The 14026-nt window shown below is 40.5% G+C and overlaps 1 protein-coding gene across 3 annotated transcripts in view; it reads right to left on the minus strand.

Annotated features, from left to right (window-relative positions):
* Positions 1–14026, minus strand: part of ppfia2 (PTPRF interacting protein alpha 2) — a 214742-nt gene that overhangs the window by 6374 nt on the left and 194342 nt on the right. For all 3 annotated transcript variants that reach the window (XM_084408382.1, XM_084408383.1, XM_084408384.1), the window contains 8 exons: positions 13235–13435; positions 12016–12078; positions 8813–8845; positions 8135–8310; positions 7904–8001; positions 7650–7825; positions 7494–7562; positions 6837–6993 (listed from right to left, as the gene is read on the minus strand). In XM_084408382.1, coding sequence (XP_084264508.1) covers positions 6837–6993; positions 7494–7562; positions 7650–7825; positions 7904–8001; positions 8135–8310; positions 8813–8845; positions 12016–12078; positions 13235–13435 — 973 coding nt within the window. The remainder of the gene's footprint in view (positions 1–6836; positions 6994–7493; positions 7563–7649; positions 7826–7903; positions 8002–8134; positions 8311–8812; positions 8846–12015; positions 12079–13234; positions 13436–14026) is intronic.

Raw genomic sequence — 14026 nt, forward strand, 5'->3', positions numbered from 1 at the left:
GCAGCTCGCCGCCTGAAGGTGGAGGACGGGCCGAAGATAAAGTCGCTCAAATTGGGGTGGAGGTGATTTGCCGGTGACGATTCAAAGGGCAGCTCTATGTTGTGCCAACCTACGAAAACCTGGTCGCTTGGGAGTTCGGCGGCTGATCTCCTGTACGTTCTTTAGAAGGTCCGAGTCCATGGACGTGTGGGAGGATTGCATCCTCCTCGTCATCCTCCGCATCCACCTCCAAGACACAAGCGATCGTCCTACTTCCTTCAAAAAGATCCATGGATACTCTTAATTGGAACGCAGAGCAGTGTGGACACTCCGTATAGAGTGGCACAGATATGACTTCGAATTCGTAGCTGGTTCCTTCAAAAAATTTTAATGAATGAGTAAAGTAAACCCTGTGATAAACAAATTCACTATACATTGAAGTTTTGTTCTACAACATAAATTACACGCACCAATAGCGACAATTTTGGAGGAGTTATGTTCCTTTTTCGACTACGTATGGCAGCTTGGGGTGTCTGTGTAATTTACATTGTACAACAAAACGTTTTTGTCAAGTTATGTTTACCACAGGCTTCATTTTACTCATAAATTTAAAAACCCCATTATAACATCACATTGGAAAATAGGAACCAGTGGCGAATTACACGTGCGCCCTCTCTATTAACGTGCGTAGGAGAGAGGGATTTTTCTTTCGCCCTTCGTTACTGGATGGGCGAAACGCAAACGTCAGTAAATTGACCAGGACCGCCGCAAAGGATTGGACCTTTGGAAACCGCTTGGCATCTAGGAATAAAAGGAAAAAACAGCTACTCCACATATTGTGCTGAAAAGAACCCACCTTGGCACGCTGCCGCTGGACATTAGAGTGAACGTTGAAGACGGCTTCCCAAAAGGATCTTCACCAAAATGGCAATGACGTGTGTACCGAATTCAACAACTACCCAATATTTACACTCATTTTTTTTATATCTTCGTGAAAAGTAGCAACTTCAGAGCTACTATGAATATTTGGAAAAATGAACACTGTTTCTTTTTAAATCTTATCCTTTGTATTTTTCCTGTCGTTGCTTTATGGTTTATGGAGTTTCCTCCGTTCCTTTTTTATTCAATCAAACGTACTGTGTTTGAGAGTAAAACTGATTATTTTGTAATGTAATAAATAAAATAAAAGATTGCAAAAAAGTCTTAAGGCTCAAAAATAACAAGTTGATACAATTATTTGCAGTGCATGTACATCTATGAAAACTTTTAGTTTTTCTTTGTGCATTTCAAACACTTGTTCATCACAAACGCACACATTTTGCTCTCTTTTCTGGGTCTATTTTGCGGGTCTAAATCTTTTGCTTGCGAGTTGAAAAGTTTTGCTTGCGAGTTGAAAAGTTTTGCTTGCGAATGGAAAAGTTTTGCTTGCGAATGAAGCCGTGTCTCAGTGGGCGGTCTTTATCAACCAGGATGAAAGGCCCTTTTCTATTGGTCACCCTGGATCGAAATGACACGTTGAGCACGCCCACTACGTTTCCCGCTGCAGCCGCTCAGTGTGTCTGAGAGAGAAGAGCTAGCAAACTTGTAACATGTCAAGCAACAGGTCGTTTACTGAGTTAAATAACTGATTTAATATCATAAACTCAGTGACAAGTGAACCGAATTATTCTCTTCTTATGCTCTCCTATTTAAATACTTGACGTTGTCGCTGAATAGATTTTATTAGCCAACACAACAGCATAGCTAGCAGCCAGAACCACCAATAGTATACAAAAATTGGTTTTAAGCCAGTTATTTTGATCTTTTGCTGTAGTGTGTCAGTAGGAAATATCGGTTTATATTTCCAAACATCCCAAAATCAGCTGATGTAACAAATACATAACATTCAGATCATTGATCACAAAATATAATCACTGTTATTTCTTTACTTAAAGGTACGCTATTTACCTTTTGGTGCTCTAGAGACATGCAGTTTTGATAACAGACAGATCGTGCACATGACATTACGCCTAAAAACCAGCAGCTAACAGTAACTTCACTGGTTTAGCCAACGTCAAGTATTTAAATAGGAGAGCATAAGAAGAGAATAATTCAGTTCACTTGTCACTGAGTTTATGATATTAAATCAGTTATCTAACTCAGTAAACAACCTGTTGCTCGACATGTTACAAGGTCGCTGCTCTTCTCTCTCAGACACACTGCACGGCAGCAGTGGGAAAACATAGTGGGCGTGGTCGACATGTCATTTCGATCCAGGGTGACCAATAGAAAAGGACCTTTCATCATTCGCAAGCAAAACGTTCGAAATGCACAAAGAAAAATAATAGTCCAGTCATTTTAAGCCAAAATGGGGGTCAACCTTGAACAAATTGCAACAGAAGCAAACTCAACTGATTTTGCATCCTCAATATGTCCTGAGTAAGGAGGGGAAAAAAAAGCCCAGAAGAATCCCATTAGGGGAAAGTTTCGAAAAAGACCCAAATATAGCCTATTCATACGCCTATTCATTCTTTTTCTTATGTGAATAGGGTACAATTTTAACCTTTAGATATCACCATGAAAATTACTGAGTTGATTACTTACATCAAGACAGACAAAAAAATTATTACAAGTTTTTTTTAATTGTTTGTTAACATGGACAAACGGTGCATAATCTAATTACGTATGTGCTAATTTACATTAATACATAGAGGCAGGAAGAAGTACTTTAGAAACCAGCCTTCATTAATTTTTAAGAGATTGGGTTTGGGGCTGGGTCCGTGGGTCTGCAATAATAATTAATAAAGGCTGGTTTCTAAAGTACTTCTTCCTGCCTCTATGTATTAATGCTCATGGGTAGCCGAAATGGGTTCCATTCAGACCTTAACGTTAAGTATTTTACTGTTTATGTTATGTGTCAAGAAGATTCAACAAGACATTTTCACCTGGCTAGACCCAATGTTTAGATCTGTTGTGGTATTTATGCAAATTAGCACATACGTAATTAGACTATGTACCGTTTGTCCATGTTAAAAAAACATAAAAATAAAAACTTGTAATACATTTTTGGTTTGTCTTGATGTAAGTAATCAACATGGTGATATCTAAGTCAGGACATATTGAGGATACAAAATCAGTTGAGTTTGCTTCTGTTGCAATTTGTTCAACCTTTTTTCATAAAATGACGGGACTATAAAGGGTTTCAAAGATTTACACGCACTGCAAATAATTTGATCAACTGCCCTCTCCACTTTTTGAAAAAATGCACATGCGCAACACTCTACCTGCTCCCGAGAGGGAACGCCTATTAAACGTGTGCACGAGAGAGCGTGCACGAGCCTAGTTCTCCTCGTGCACACTCTGTTTACAAGTTGCTGTCGGCATGGCTCATACAAGCCTACTTTCCTTTACCTGTCGAGTAGAAACTTCGCGACTGAGGCATCAGTGGGAAGCCCAACCTGTGCTTTTAGCGCACGCCAGCGTCTGAAATATTCTACTATAATATGCATTTGTGTAATAAATACTATGTGAACACATTGGAATTATCAAAAATGAACACACAAGGTATTAGAACATTTCAGCGTGATACCTTTTACTAGCCTGACTACGTCAGACTTCCTACTTCCGCTAATTTCATTTCGCTCCTGTAGTCAGTCTGAGATAGCAGCCTATCTTTCGGTTTTCCACCGGCCTGAAAACAGCCAGGCCAATCAACGAACAGAGGGCGGGCTGAGAGCCGTGACGTAGACGCTAATTGTACCGTAGATGCGTAGATTTACTTCACATAATCTGCAAAAGTCGTTCACAGCCATGTTCACTCCGGTATTTCGCTCGATTACAGTGGAAGTTAGATGCGGCTGAGCATGCGCATAACACACGCCATAACCAAACGTTATGTGATTGGCTTACCAATGATTTTAAACTTCAGACAAGCGCCCCCCCGCGAGAGAGAAAACACTTCTCTATTATGCTATTCCAGACTCTGTCTACGAAGCAAAGTGAAGTAGCAGAGTCTGGTATTACCAGGCTAACCTTTTACCATTTGGTCATAATTACTTTAGACAAATTGAGATGTTTACCGTGTCTGCGCGGTGCGTGACTTGTGCCAGGGCTAGCATCGCTAATCATAGCTTACATTAACTTTTACTAGCAGTGATTTTAAATGGATTTCTCCAAATAGAATGCCAAACTTTACCTGTCGAGTAGAAACTTCGCGACTGAGGCATCAGTGGGAAGCCCAACCTGTGCTTTTAGCACACGCCACCATGTGAAATATTCTCCCAAAAACACTCTGGTCTTGTTTCTTTCTTCAGAGGCCTTTCTCTTTTTGTCATACAATTCGTAGACACTTTTTTCACGACCCTCAGACATTTTGAAAAAACCTGGTGAGAACGGGCGAGCTTCAATGAATGGCTGAAACCGTAGCTCACCACACACATACACCCGAAAGTGCGCATGCGCAGAAAGCGAAAACTACCTAGGGATGAGCGCGTACGACGGCCTTACGTAAACATATCACCAGAATGATTGACAACTAGGAGGACCAATAGTCTTGATGATCCACCCGGAAAAAGAAAATCCTCCGCAATACCTTTAAGAAGACTTTTTTGCAATCTTTAAAAACAAATTAATTACAAAATAATTCGTTTTACGCTCAAACAGAGTATGTTTGATTGAATACAAAAAGACACAAAGCAAACTCCAAAACGGTTTGGCCAACATAATGTATTTATTGCTATTACGGGATCCGCCACATCTCTCCGTTCCAAGGCTGCCGTGATGCTGCTCCAAAACACTGTTGACATACACTTCACAGGTATATTTGACGGTTAAGAAAGGACAGGAGACATTGAGACCACGTAAGGGGGTACGAGTACACTACACTGTAGGGACGAGGGTCGGGAAAGCCACACATTTGGAGGCGCTGTCATATCTGACCTTGAAACCAGTCCAAATACATGTCGTCAGGACTGTCGTCCATCGCCTCGTACAAGACTACCCGGCAGCCGTCCGTAAAAAAACAACAGAAACACAGTCAACCTTTGTGTGTGTGTTACTTTTGTCTGTCCATCTTGAGGTGAAGTTTGTTTGTGTGCAACTGGCTGTGTTTGGAATAGCGTCCCACCATACGACTAAACTGCAAATGATCAAATATCAGGTTTATAAAATGATCATCACATTTTATTCATTATTTATGAACAATTATCATACATTACAAAATAACAACTTTCAATTTAGTGTACTTAAAACGATATTCACAATATTCAAGTCCATTATAATATCACATTTACATGTGCCTTTTTATATAGTTTAGTGATGTTTCTGTCAATAACGCAGATAGATAACTTAAACTCTTAAGTTGTAAAATGACTAATTAAACCATTTGTTATCAGTACACTTACACCTGTATGTCCCAATCATTTAACTTAACGCATTGAACAACAAATATTAATTGCACAAATTACCACATTGTTTTTCCCAGCCCTTATGCTAACTATAAATAGTTTCATTTTGTGGCACAAGTATAAAAGTCTGTCCCATGTCTAAAAACAAGTAGTGCACTTCATCACTTAAACAGGCATGTGACTGATAAAACACATTAATGTTCCAGACAGGGCACACAAAATACAAACCTTAACAAGAACTGTTTTCAGACAAATACAAAACATTTGCAAACCACATCCATCCGTTTGGCTGAGCACTTCGTTTTCCTATCAACCATAGAAAGATCTAAAATTTCATTAAAAAATATAAAATTATTATGATGATGATAAAAATATGTGATGGTAATTTCTTATTTTTGTGTTTACTTCAAATTTCTTATGAGTATTATTTTTACCCAAAATAGGGTGTTGTTAGCAATATATAATACACATATAATGTAATATCTGTTTCATTCATACTGGTAGTCGGAGGGCGCCCTCGTGCTGAAATCCACAAGTGAGACGCATACAATTCATAACGCTTATGACATTCCAGGAAATCCCTTATATGGACAAAGGCATCCAGCTATCGCTGTAGCAAAATAAAACGCAGAGAGAGAGATGATTTGACTGACGAAACATGAAGACAATAAACATACAATTACAGTAATATATGGTTTATCTGTGTTCTTATAGACATCTCACCTATTTTATAAGAATAAAGTATATTTATAATGCAATGCTAATCAACTATCGCTGAATAGAATACAATAAAATTATATAATTTCTGCCGAATTCTGCGATAATTAGCCACATCACAAACACTCGACTGATGTTCTGAATTGATTTTTGGAGGGAAATGGCATTAAATGTTCTATTTTGCAGGTTTGCCTGCTCATTACAAGTTTGAAAATGTGGCACGTGTTGATTTTTCAAATGCTTGTTATAAGCGACTCAAACTTACAGCGCTTGCAGAAATGGAGCAGCATTTACTGCAAACCGATCGATCCGCTCTGATCATTGCTGCACTTCACCATGAAACACACTGCAAATATACTCAGTGCGATTATGAATTGGCAAATTTTTTATGAAATAAGACAAAGCGCCATTTCGGTTTCATTTCATTAAATTGTGCAGTTCTACTTTAACCTCACACACAAACAAGCACACAGCAAACGCTCACTTCATACAAACACGCCACTAACACACACGTGCAAATAATCGGATGTGTGCTAAATTTCATCGCACAGACCATTTTTTTTCCCTATCAACTGCACGCACACACACACACAAAATAAATAATTCAATTCAATTTAACAAAGTCAATCAAGTTAGCGGTAAGCCACATGTCAAACCACTTTTAGCCACGTGCATTTTTGCCCCCTAGCCGACTTTTGTGCTCTGTTATCTGCTACGAGTAGTAGTACTGTGTGAGTTCTCGTGCGCGGGTCTCACCCTCTGGTGGCAGTCTGCGTGAGTGTGCGGAGGTGGCAGTGAGGCGGAAGCCTGCGGGCAGGGTCTCCGCTGAGCCGGGCATCATGCTGATCCCGTGGACATCCCGCGGAGGAAACTGCCTCCTCCACGACGGCCCTCTGAAGTCTTTCTCGTCGCACTACGGATGGTCCAAAGACAAATTCAGACCAAAGTGCTGTTTTACACTGCTTATTGCAGCAAATAATTACATAAACAATATGCTTTTAGCTTTGCTGTGCAATTGATGTAAGCTTACATTGGCTCATTGCACAATTCACTGTCAAGGTCAGTGGAAAAAAACAAAAACAAAATGTTGATTAAATTCTAATAAATGTACTTAGAATTCATGAACCCTCATCAGCTTTTCAGTAATTTTTTGTTTTGTTTAGTACAGTTTTTACTCAAAATTTGTATTTTTTATGCAGACCAACATGCTAAAACAATTGTCATTTACACCTTGTGTTTCGTTTGGAACTTGACTGTGAAAAGCGCTCGTTCTAAAGTGCTCATTTTTGAGGTTGGGTTTCTTTTATGACACTCCCTATGTAGGCAGTACACAGCAATGCAGCTCAGTAAGGATTTGGAAGAGACTGCTGTCGATTGTTCGGTTCTAATAAAATAAAGAAACTAGTGCTTGACCTCATCTAATCGCCTCTCTGTTCCCAGTGCCAGCAGATTGTTGTACTCTCTTTCCAGAATTTGTCTAGCCTGTGGGGAAAAAAGAGTGAATTAAATATTTTCCCCTCCAAATAAACATGTAATAGCTGCAAAGTGTGTGTGTGGATGGATGGAGACCTGAGTGTTTTGGTTGGGGATCTGCAGCAGCAGGGCCAGGCTGCTGTAGTCGAAATTGTCGTCGAGTGCGACGAGCGCCCCGTGCACGCCGCTCTCTAACAGGATGTTGGCGTAGTCGCGGAGACCGATGCTCTGGATCCAGCGAATCACCCGTTCGTTACTCCACACCAGCACGTCTATGCAAACACAAAGTCTTTGTTCACTGGAATATCACAAACGCCTTTGCTGGCGGCCCCCGGGGGACTATTACCTACCTCTTATCTCGTGCTGGCTGCTCTCTCTGCGTCTCTCCAGCTCCTTCCTGTCGTAATTCAGCTTCTTCAGACACATAATGCCGTACTGCAGACTGGTTCTGTTACAAACAATACATTGATATTACAACCAAAGCCAGTTTAAATGTGGTCGAGTCTGCTCGGATTTAATCGCTCGATCGGATGGAAATGTTTAAGCCCATAGTTTGACACCAATGTTCTTGGACTTTTGACCTGTGAAAGCTGTCCACCATTTTTAAATGCACTCTGAGGTCCTTCTTGGTGAGGTGGTCCAGCATGCGCGCGTCCACCAAGCACTCCATGAAGTAGCTGCGGTACTGAGGTAGACCGAGACAGGGCAGCCACTCGTTCCCGATCCACTCGTGATTCATGTCCCCGTATGCCAGCGTCTAAATCACACACACAACCATGTGATTCTGACTAAACAGAGCTACTTTGTGTCATCTAGACATTTTATAAAGCCTTAGTTGCATATTCACTGGGCTGTAACTTTCTTATTTCAATAACTTTATATTAATTAAACACATTACATTTATCAAAAGTCACACTAAAAGACATTCAATTTCAAATAAAGGCTGTTATTGAACTTCCTATTCATCAAGGAATTCTGACAAAACCAAAATTATTAAGCAGCAAAAATGTTTTCAACGTTGACAATAATTAGAAATATTATAAATAATTTAACACAATAATAACTAAGCACCTAATCAGAATATTACAATCATTTATAAAGGATCATTTGACAATTAAGACCAGAGTAATAGTATCCCACAAATAAATTACATTTTAAAATATATTAAAATACAAAATTTGAATTGGAATAATATTTCACAATATTACTGTACGAACAAATGAATGAGTGTATATCTGTGTGGACTGTCACGCTCTCACCTGTGACCAGCTCCCCTCCTCTGACTGGGACTTCTGCGGAGACACAAAGGAAGCGACTGTATCAGCTCTACGTCTGCAAACTGTACTTAACTGCATGTACGTCAGTTTAATTTTCAAAGCACGTACATGCTTAGTTTTATAATAAGTTGTTGGCTTTATAATAAATTATCACCCAATCGTACATGCTAATGCTAATGCACCGGATGCTTCTGACAGGTTTAAACATTATTAAACATGTAACACAACAGCACACACAGTAGATGAAACTATAACAATGTAAGAAACTTGTCCATCTCTCTCTCTGCATGCAAGTACAATAAAACATCACACAAACTACATTCCCAAATCCAGAAAAGTTGGGACATTTTGTAAAATTCAATAAAATCAAGAATCTGTGATGTGTTAAATGTTCTTATTTAACCTTCACTTAAATGACAAAAGTATAAAGAAGAATTATCAAAGTTTTCACTGACCAACTTAGGTAAATATTAATTTTGATGGCTGCAACACACTCCAAAAAAGCTGGGACAGAGGCTAAATAAAAAGCTCTTGAAACAGTCCACAAAGTAGGTGAATTGGTAATAGGTGAGGGGATTGTGATTGAGTGTAAAAGGAGCAGCTCAGTCTTTGCATGCAAAGATGGGTCATGGCTCATCACTTCATGAGAGAATTATCAAATAATTCAAAAAATTCAAAAAGCATTTCATTCTTTTACCTTCTACCATACATAATATTGCGAAAAGATTCAGGGAATCCAGAGAAATCATGGCAGGAAACCTCTGTCGAACGTGCGTGAGCTCCGAGCTCTCAGACGGCATTGCATGAGAAACCATCGTGCTACTCTGTTAAATATAGCCACATGACCTCTGGAGTTCTTTGGAAAACCCTGGTCACTTAACACAGTCTGCCGCCGCATCTAGAAATGGATCTGTTCAATACAGAGATGCTGCCGAGTTCTCTAAGCCCGAGCTCATCTCAGATGGTCTAAAAGACAGAAGGAATGTGTGATGTGGTCAGAGTCCATGTTTCAGCTTGATTTGGGGAAAAACGGACATCGAGTTCTGTAATTTCTCTAATTGTGCATCATTGACTTGCAAATGTGTGAGGGGTACCATTGAGGTGAAGGCGTATATTTGGATTGTACAGAGACATAAACTGCCATCAAGATGACATCTTTCCTGGGAAGCAAGACAATGCCAGGCCTCATTCAGCACAAGCTAAAGCCTGCCTGCAGTCCAGATCTGTCTCTTATTGAAAATGTAAGACTCATCATGAAACTGAGAATCAGACAACGACAACCACAGACTTTTGAGTGGCTGTCTTGTATCAGGGGAGATTGGGCAAAAATTAGTAAACTCAATTCCCAAACATTTAAAGGAACACTATGTAGCTTTTCAACCTTCATAATATATTTCCAAGACCCTTGTGATGGTACATCGACTTACAATAGGTTGAATGACACGTCTGCCAGAGCCTGACGGGGTCTGTATCGCTTTTACTGGCACTGCGTAACTTCGGGGTTCGGGTAGTAACCCGAGCACAAAAAGAACTACAAAATTCGACTGCTTTACGGCATACGTCACTTCCCCCACCACTTCCTCAAATTTGAAGGCGTTTGTTTTCGGCTTTCGTGCGTATGTTTTTGTCATGGGGGCTGTTTACACCTGGCCACTTCATGCGTTTTCGCAGATCGTATAGCTATCCGATCGTGAAAAGACCAGGTGTAAATGCCCTCCGAAACGCATTCAAGACGGATTTGAATCCGATCGCTCAAACTACCTCAGGAGGAGGTCTGTGCCGCATTCCAGACGAACCTGGACAAGTGTAAATGCATCTGGTTGTTGAAACCACATATGTACATTGTATCTATGTAACTATCTATAACTATCGCAAATCAAAGTGAAAGTAAGTCGTAGATGCTTAACACACAATCATCATCATTAAAAGTAAAGAAATGAAATGATCTTACCAGGGCTGTTGCCGCTCTCTCTTATTGCGGTCTTTGATTTTGAAATTTTAGCTGATGATCAATAATGCAGCTCATATCTGTTGCTTTCGGTGACGTGCACTCCATTAAATCTGCATATAGCGCGGGAATTGAAGAACGGATTTAAATCCGTTTCGCAAAAACACATTTATGTGACCAGGTGTAAATGGAATCGTTTTGATAAATCAGATAGCTATCAGATCTGAGAAAACGCATGAAGTGGCCAGTAAATTTATTTACGTATTTACGACAGTGCAAGTATTCCACAGCGACTCTAGGGGTCGCTGTTTGACAAAAACACAATTTCTACACAGTGTGCCTTTAAAAAGTGTCATTAAAAGGAAAGATGATGTGACACAGTGGTAAACATGCTTCTGTCCCAACTTGTATGGAGTGTGTTGCAGCCATCAAAATCACAAAAATACACTTAAGTTGGTCAGTGAAAACTTTGAAAATCTTTGTACCCTAGTCAGTTAAATAAAGGTTAGAGACAATTAACAAATCACATATTCTTGACCAACTTCTCTGGATTTGGGGTTGTACATCAGATTCACAACATGCATTGGTCTGATTCCGTTCCAGACTCGTGTTCTCGGTGATGGTTATATGCTGATGAGGGGTGAGCCGTGATGATTGTATGAGGCTCAATGGAGAATAACGAGGCTAGTTTTATTCTCCTTTGACTGATTACATTCCGTTTGAACGTGAGATCGTCACGTCCGTTCAGCCTCGTTGAGAGCTGTTCTATATGAAATTAGGGCCTCTGTCGCTGCTGGTTCACCCATCTAAAGATCGTTAGCGCTGGATGTGATTGATGGGGGCACATATGAGCTGATTATATTCAGACGTGAACTGAGGAAATCTTCCTCTGCCCAGTTAAAGACCTGAGCTTGGAGTCGACATGAATCCCCATTCGCAAATCATTTTACTTCCTTAATTTGTGGGTCAAAGTCCCCTTCGAGAGCATCTTGACATATCCGTAAAGATTTTTTCTGTTGTTGTTGTTTTTTGCCATTATTGCGACATGAGCACAATAAGACTAGGAACTTGTACTAGAAAAGTAAATGATGCTCATTTCGATTTCATGTCGACTTTCATGCTCTATCCCGATTCTGTGAAACAAAAACATTTGCAAAAAATGTAAGTAAGGGTAAGCAAAGAGCATATGGGTGGGCTTTTTTTCTGTTAGACAGTTGAAAAGGATGAGGTGACTGACCGTTTTCGAGGGGGCGGCAAGGGTCTCCATTTCCTCGTGGGTTACCCACACGTTACCCGACGGCTATGTGGGCGGCCCCGGAGATGAATCCGACAGGAAGGGCAAGCAGTGTTAAAGAAGAAGAGCAGCAGCACTGTAAGCCAATAGTGTTACAGCATCACAGTCAGATCATTAGCGAGACACAGAGTCCAGAGATACGTGCCAGAGATACACATACTGAACGCACAAACGCACGTCAGGGGAGACCAAACATCGTTCTCTCTGACGGGACGGGAGCCGCTGCTGAAGACGAAAACTGCGTTTCACATGCAAAATTAGTTGATGCCTTAAGTCTTGTGCACCCTGCGCAATTCCTTTTCTTTTTGCTTGTGAGCTTGTTATTGTCAAATACGACGCGTTTACGACGTCAGGTGCGTTCAAGTCACTTTCGTTGGAGCAAGACGGCGGTGTACCTTCTCTAAATTAACAACACAAAAATACAGCAAGGTTTTTAAACTCTACTTCTAGAAAATGAAGAACAAAGAATGTGCATCAGGTTTGTTTTGCTTTTTAATGTTTTTTTAATTCATTTAAGAAGCCACTGTAAACTTGTAATATTGCCATATTACAATGTTATTATATTTTGTGCCTGACAATGTCACTGCTAAATACCGTGGTATTCTGCCCGTAAAGATCGGGGCTGAAAGAGAATCCTGAGCTTCCCACCCGTATTTATGACTTTGCAGTGGCGTACTTTTCGACATGTCTTGAACGCACAATTTGTGTCAGATGGCCAGTTGTGGACAAAATCGTACAGTGTGCACCAGACTTTGTGTAATTAGTAGTTTTTCAGGAGATGCTTTAAGAAAGTGTGCATACAAATACCTCTGACAAAGAAAAACTTAAATAAGCTGCAGTTTGACTGCTGTGATGTGTGTATGTGTGTGTCAGTCTGTGAATGTGTCATCGCACAATACAGTCACAGATCAGCTGTCACAGATGATGCAAAACACTATTACCATGACAACAGAAAAAAAATTAAGCTGCAAATGGGTTAAAAATAACCGTCAGTAAGGATGCTATTATGGCGATGGACCGGCGTGGCCTGGTATTTGCCAAACAAGGTAAGGTACTTTGATGATGAAACTTTTGTTGATGAGGGAGTTTGTTTTTGTACTTTTTAATAATGTATGTTATTGATAAGAAAGCAAATAAACAAAGTGTGTGTGTGTGTACTCACGGTTCTAGACGTAGGGGGAGCCGAGGGGCTGGTGAGCGAGACCATCTCCTGGATGGCCAGACGCAGTTTGAGGCGGTGCAGTGGGTTGCTGATGCCGATCTCTCTCTGGATCTCGGTGTCCGACAGGGCAGACATGATGGCCCCGCTTTTTACGTTGGCGCGACACGCTGCGACGTACCATGCTGGCATCCCCAGCCACAGCTTTGAACACACACGCACATTGTTGCATGATTAAACATGTACAAAGACTGCATTATAATGACTCTAAAACAGGGGTAGCCAACCCTGTTCCTGCAGACTTCAGCTCCAACACACTTACCTGTTATACCATGAACACCTTGATTAGCTGGTTCAGGTGTGATTGATTAGGGTTGGAGCTAAACTCTGCAGGATGGTAACCCTCGAGGAGCAGGGTTGGAGACCCCTGCTCTAAAACATCTATATTGCAAGCTTCACCACTAGATGGCGCCATTGCCTTATGTGTAAGTCTTTTGTGACCATAAACAAACATAAAAATGTTTTAGCATCATGGCCAACTCATGCAACTCATTCTCTACTGAATATTTATATGTAACATTGTTGGGAAACTCCTCTAAAAGCTTAATGCAATTGCATCGTTCTAGGAAAGACTGATCTCAGTATGTAACTGTTCTACTACTCAGATCCTTATTTAGCTGCCATTAAAGAGCCTTGGAGTTATCTTAACCATGCAATAAACTTCCTATCTGTGCCATATGGAAAAAATACATAAATAATTTCAAGGATACCATCCCAGGCCTCCCTTTTTGGAGC

This window comes from Rutilus rutilus, assembly GCF_951802725.1.
Source record: "Rutilus rutilus genome assembly, chromosome: 4".
Taxonomy (NCBI): domain Eukaryota; kingdom Metazoa; phylum Chordata; class Actinopteri; order Cypriniformes; family Leuciscidae; genus Rutilus; species Rutilus rutilus.